Raw genomic sequence first — 6610 nt, 5'->3', positions numbered from 1 at the left:
GTTTGGAAAAGCAAGTTTCACAGCTGTCAAAAAGTAAACCATTCGCTAATATTAAGTCTGAAATTGCACAAACAGCACTGCACCAAAACTATATGAAGTGATCAGTGGGGTGAGAGGATCCAGTCCATCAGTGCGAGGCTGCAGTGAAACAGGAATGAATGCACTGAGCGTTCAAGCAGTTGTGTATAGCGGAGGGTCACGTGACCCGGGCTCGCGGCCCGCTGTGTTTGGAGTACACACAGAGAGAGAGAGAGAGAGGAAGCAACATGGCGACTGCGAGCGACCTGAAGCGGGACGCCGGCCATTCGCTTTGAGCTTTCTCGCGTTAACCGAGTCCGTGGCTTCGCTGGACTACAGCATCTGTATCTCTGCGAGTTGAGCTTTCCGTCGGTGCCTGAAAATTCGAGTTTTCTGCACTTCCGGTGCGCGCTAGGACTGAAAAAGAAAAGAATAGGTTTTTCTATGTGTAATGAGGGGGAGAAGAGGCAGGCCGCCCAAAACCCTGCTGATGCAGGAGCCTTCTCCAGGGCCGGTGCGCGGTCTCAGACCCCGGAAAGGATTAAAGGGGAAGGGAAGAGGGGGCAGCGACGACGATTTTGTGACACCCAAGCGGGGGAACCCTCATTCATCGCGGGGGAAGAGGAAAGCTGGATCCGCGACATCGCGCGGTAGAGGCAGGGGCAGAGGAGCTGGAAGAGGCAGGGGGAGACGGAGCACCGCGAGCGCCGTGGTTTACGACGACCACGAGAGCGAGGAAGAAGAGGATGCGGTGAGCTTAGCCTCGGAGGAGGATGACTACATGGAAGAGGAGCCTCTCACGGAGGAAGATGATGAGGTCATCGACAACGAGTCGGACTATCTCGAAGAGCTGCCCCAGGATGAGGATGATGATGATGCCAGCTACTGCACCGAGAGCAGCCACGACAGCACTCCAGGTAGCACGCTAGCTAGCTAGCTAGCTCACTAACTTCACCACTCACTCATTCACCTTCTGCAAAATTCCCCATGGCCTCTTTTTTTTTTTTTTTTAATATTAACATCTTTGATTTCTGTTCAGTCTTAACCAACTGCTGGCTGGATCTCTCAAAATGGAGTAGCTATATGCTAAGTAAAGGCAGGCCTAACTTTTAGCACACAGTGTTGGCTAGCTGTCTGAGTTGAATAGAGATATTTCTCGTGTGTGTGTGTTGAAAAAGTGTCTAAAAGAACAATCAGGTGGTGGTTATAACAATTTCCTTTACTCACTTTTCATTCATAACCTCGTCTTTGGCCGCTAAATACACAGAAAGGTGAAGAATGCTAGCTGGCTGTTAGCTCAGTAAACTTAGCATGTTTCATTCAGTCCGCAGCTTGACGTTAGCAGGCTTGCTAATCGAATAGAAATTGTTTTCTTTACCAGCCTGAATAGTGAGCTGATTATTAAAGCTTTGTGCAGCCTAGCAGTTTTATCATTTGAGCTCTGAATGTACATACATTTTGTATTAATTAGTGTTTGAGCTGAAGAAACAGAAAATAGAAACCTTACGTGACTGTTTGTTTGTTAAAACTCGCCTTCGTGTTACTAGCCGAGCGGTGTGCTGGCTATCACTGTGTTACAGTAGGGTTTAAAACGTATTATGACATCTGTTTGATCCCCTGTTTACACCAACTTAACTTTTTTTCTGAAGAAAAGAAGTTATTTTCATGTTGGTTGAGAGTCCTGTAGCGACCAGGCACCCATGTAGCTAACCCTGGCTCCTCTTCATTAGCTAAGTAGCTAAGAAGCTAGTCCGGCTAATGACAGGATCCCATGCGTTGGATTGTTTTGAAAACGAGCGCCAGTAGCGCTTCACTTCACACGGAGGGAGTTTCATATTGAAGGACTGCTGATATCCTCCTGACACTGCCAGTGTTATTGATGAAACCTGATAAAAGTGTAGATTTTTGTCTTTGAACATGTTTACTTATATATATTTCCGTGTTTTCTTATGTCATTCAGGTGATGTATTTTTCTAACTATCCTTGCCATTTCCTGAGTCTTGAGATGCAGGATTATATCTCAGTCAGATTTATGCACAGGAAACATTTACTCACAGGTTCCAGGAGATCTGACACGTTAGAAATAAACATCTCATCTCGTTATCTCTAGCCGCTTTATCCTTCTACAGGGTCGCAGGCAAGCTGGAGCCTATCCCAGCTGACTACGGGTGAAAGGCGGGGTACACCCTGGACAAGTCGCCAGGTCATCACAGGGCTGACACATAGACACAGACAACCATTCACACCTACGGTCAATACAGGTGGTGTTTACATTAGACCGTGTCCGTCTCGTTTTCGTCGCGGATGCACTGTCCGTGCACATTAAAACGCTCCACAGGCGGAACAACTTGAATCCGCCAGGGCCCACGCATTCAACCCAGTTCGTATCTGATCCGGCGCTGTGTAAACATTGAGGAACGAGGATACGCTGTGCTGAGCTCTAGCTGACGTCGTCACTGGACAATGTCACTGTGACATCCACCTTCCTGATTCGCTGGCGTTGGTCATGCCACGTTGGTCATGTGACGCGACTGCTGAAAAACGGCGTGGACTTTCACTTCCTGCTATTTGTCCCCGCGCTCTGTGAGCTGCGCAGGGCCGGAGTGCGCACCCTCCAGAGGGCACTCGCTGTTCAGGGCGGAGTGATTTGGAGCGCAGGATGCCTGCGGAGCCGAGCGTATCCGTGTATTGGCGTTGCTGTGTGCATGCGAATCGTTTTAAAAACGTTAATCTGATGATCCGCTGATACGGTCTAATGTAAACACCACCTTAGAGTCACCAGTTAACCTAACCTGCATGTCTTTGGACTGTGGGGGAAACCGGAGCACCCGGAGGAAACCCACGCGGACACGGGGAGAACATGCAAACTCCGCACAGAAAGGCCCTCGCCAGCCACGGGGCTCAAACCCGGACCTTCTTGCTGTGAGGCGACAGCGCTAACCACTACACCACCGTGCTGCCCCTAGAAATAAACAAACAAGTATAAATGCACCGGTCTCTCCAGGCCAAATGTGACAGCGTCCTAATACACTGTTATAAACACATGAATTACAACTGCTGAAGGAAATTATTATAGTCGTCGTCACTTCCAAACCCGATCCGGGCTTGAGCTGAACCGTGTTAGGGTGGCCAGTTCCTCACGCCTGTGGGAAATTTAGATTAGCCAATTAACCTAACCGCATGTCTTTGGACTGTGGAGGAAACCCACACAGGTACGGGGAGAACATGCAAACTCCACACAGAAAGGCCCCTGTCGGCAATTGGGCTCGAACCCAGAACCTCCTTGCTGTGAGGCGACAGTGCTAATCACTACGGCACCGTATCGCCCCAAAGGAGATTATAAAGAAATTTTTAAAAAGGCATATAAATTTGTGATTTTTTTTTTTCTTTTTCATCATTCCTTGTGACAGGATGTTAGCTTGGGACACATTTGGCTAAGAGTGTAAATGCATATTGTTGTTTTGGATCCAGTCCAGACATAAGATAAATGACCAGGTTTACTGTAAAATGGTTCCATGCTGCAAAATCTGTAGGATTTTCTCTTACTATGTGTATGCTTGTTCTTTACCAGGCCGGAGGAGACGGCGAGCCCGTCGGCCACCCTCTCCTGTCCTGGAGCAGAAAGAGATCCCTCCTCTGGAGCTGCCTAAATCCTCGGAGGACCTGCTTATCCCCCCTGAGCAGCTCCTGAACGCTTCAGCCGTGTACGAGGTACTGCGCACTTTCAGCACAGTGTTACGTCTCTCGCCTTTCCGCTTTGAGGACTTCTGTGCAGCGCTGGCAGGCCAGGAGCAGTGCGCGCTGCTGGCTGAGACGCACATAGCGTTGCTCAAGGCCATCCTGCGTGAGGAGGACTCCTCCAACACCACGTTTGGGCCGGCTGACCTTAAGGACAGCGTCAACTCTACTCTGTATTTTGTGGACGGCATGACGTGGCCCGAGGTGGTGCGAGCATACTGCGAGAGTGAACCCGAATATGGCGGTGCTGCACTCGAGCACCTCGAGGCTGACGAGTACCCGTATGGGCCGCTGGAGAGCAAGGTGAAGGTGCTGCAGTTCCTTGTGGACCGCTTTCTCACCACTAACATGGCCCGTGAAGAGCTGATGAGCGAAGGAGCCGTGCAGTACGACGACCACTGCCGCGCGTGCCACCGTCTCGGTGACCTGCTCTGCTGCGAAACGTGCTCAGCTGTCTACCACCTGGAGTGCGTGCGGCCGCCTCTGGAGGCTGTGCCTGAGGATGAGTGGCAGTGTGAGATATGTGTAGCACATCGTGTGCCTGGTGTCAGCGACTGCATCACAGAGGCCCAGAGGAGTCGCCCGTACCTTCGACAGGAGCCCATCGGATACGACCGGCACCAACGGAAGTACTGGTTCCTCAATCGCAGGGTTATTGTGTGAGTTTTACCCTCTCATCATTTGAAGTTGTTGTTGCAGGGCATTAAACATAATACAAGAACTTGTCTCACAATTTGCAGTATTCCACATCTTTGTATAGAACATGAATAACTGTCACAAGCAAGTTACATGCACTTCCAGTCATGTTGGATTATGTTAAAGCAACAATCAGTGATTTTTATAAAAAGGTAGCCAAAGCTACCTGTTTTGAAATACAGCATTTAAACATGTCAAGCCAGTCGTTTCACAAAGACCTAGGCGAGAACCTGAGGAAGCTTTCTGCACTGATGACCTCATGATTGAAAGGCTGCATTCTGGTTCTGATGGTTTGGGCCACAGAGACTGGGGGTCCCTCTTTTTTAAAAAATATAGTTCTCATAAAAAAGGTTCAAAATGAAGAATTCTGGGGCGGCACGGTGGTATAGTGGTTAGCGCTGTTGCCTCACAGCAAGAAGGTCCGGGTTCGAGCCCCGTGGCCGGCGAGGGCCTTTCTGTGCGGAGTTTGCATGTTCTCCCCGTGTCCGCGTGGGTTTCCTCCGGGTGCTCCGGTTTCCCCCACAGTCCAAAGACATGCAGGTTAGGTTAACTGGTGGCTCTAAATTGACCGTAGGTGTGAATGTGAGTGTGAATGGTTGTCTGTGTCTATTGCCGCTTTTCCACTACAAACGCGGCTGAGCCGTGCCGTGCTGAGTCGAGCTGAGCGGGGCTGTTGGAGTTGCATTTCGACTACAACCGCGCTGAACCGTGCTGGCTGGAAGTGGGTGGACACATTGGGTGGAGTTAGCGAAAGTGGGTGGACGTCACGTGATGTCGTTAAGCAGCGCAAACAGTGACAGTGGCGGAACAAGTCAGAGCCGGGCCGGGGGCGGGGCAAATGACCGGGCCCTTTATTAAAGCTTATCATAACATCATTTTAGGCTACAAAATGTCCGCAACTGCGGTGTTTACCAATTTCAACACTACCGGGTGCAACTATGTTCTTTAGTACATCAAGTCCTTCAAACGAACATGTAACTCAGAAACAAAAAACATTAGGATACTGTACATGGCTCATAATAAAACATCAATAGCCTATACTGCGCACATTATTTGAAGGGCATACGAATGAGCGCTCAGAGGTTGCAACGGTGACAGGAAGAGTCAGAAATAAAAGGAGGGCGGTGCAAACCTCACTGAATGCACTGTGTTTACCAATTTCAACACTACGGGGTGCAACTATGTTATTTTGTACATTAAGTCCTTCAAACGAACATGTAACTCAGAAACAAAAAAAAACATTAGGTGACATACTGTACATGGCTCATAATAAAACATCAATAGCCTACTGCGCGCATTATTTGAAGGGCATACGGCGAGCCTTGCGCTCCGCGAACTCGTCCACGATGCTCTGTATGTCACTGATTCAGTGATCTTTTAAGCGGTAGTCTCACGACCCGAATAGTAAACAATAAACATGGAGGACATGGAGTCGTTAGTGTTGCTGGTCTTGGTGCTGTGGCTTGTTGTCACCGACAACGCGGACAGATACTGGCAAGAGCGTATAGATGAGGCGAGGCGCATAAGGCTTCAGAAATTCTCGTAATTCATAATTATTCTTCTTCCGGGTTTGCGGTGTTTACAGATCCCAGTGCGCTCGCGGGGCGTGTGTGGGCATGTGAGGACACTCCTCCTCACCAATCAGTGCACAGGGGAGTGTCTGCTCACGCCCCCAACCTCACTCGGCACGGCTTGGCTCGCTTCAGCCCCACTCCAAAACGGTGCGAGTTTTAGGGGCTAAGCAGGGCTGAAACGAGCTGAGTCGTGCTGGTTTTTGGTAGTCGAAACGCGAGCCGTGTCGGGCTGAAGTGAGCTGAAGTGAGCTGAAAAAGGGTAGTGGAAAAGGGCCATATGTGTCAGCCCTGTGATGACCTGGTGACTTGTCCGGGGTGTACCCCGCCTTTCGCCCGTAGTCAGCTGGGATAGGCTCCAGCTTGCCTGCGACCCTGTAGAACAGGATAAAGCGGCTACAGATAATGAGATGAGAATTCTGGTTTTAACAGCTTTAGTCGATGATCATCTGTTGTCAGTCTACAAACTTTAAATAAGACTTTGGGGTTTAATTGGGTTTGAGAGATGGGTTTCTTAGTTAGAAAGACTGTTATGTTTGCAAAGTTTCTCAGACTTGAATCCAAGTTTAAACAACTTGGAGCTGTCA

The 6610-nt window shown here is 49.4% G+C and overlaps 1 protein-coding gene across 8 annotated transcripts in view; it reads left to right on the top strand.

The window, feature by feature from the left end:
* Positions 1 to 247: 247 nt before the first annotated feature.
* bptf (bromodomain PHD finger transcription factor) overlaps positions 248 to 6610 on the top strand; it is a 95541-nt gene continuing 89178 nt past the window's right edge. For all 8 annotated transcript variants that reach the window (XR_009650858.1, XM_060901584.1, XM_060901586.1 and 5 more), the window contains exons 1-2: positions 248 to 935; positions 3590 to 4415. Coding sequence is in view for 7 of the 8 variants with exons in the window: in XM_060901584.1 (XP_060757567.1) it covers positions 470 to 935; positions 3590 to 4415 (1292 nt within the window). In the remaining variant the exon portion in view is untranslated. The remainder of the gene's footprint in view (positions 936 to 3589; positions 4416 to 6610) is intronic.

The sequence above is a fragment of the Neoarius graeffei genome, chromosome 20 (genome assembly GCF_027579695.1).
Source record: "Neoarius graeffei isolate fNeoGra1 chromosome 20, fNeoGra1.pri, whole genome shotgun sequence".
Taxonomy (NCBI): domain Eukaryota; kingdom Metazoa; phylum Chordata; class Actinopteri; order Siluriformes; family Ariidae; genus Neoarius; species Neoarius graeffei.
The sequence above is the reverse complement of the archived record's forward strand: the minus strand, read 5'-3'. Positions and strand labels throughout refer to the sequence as shown.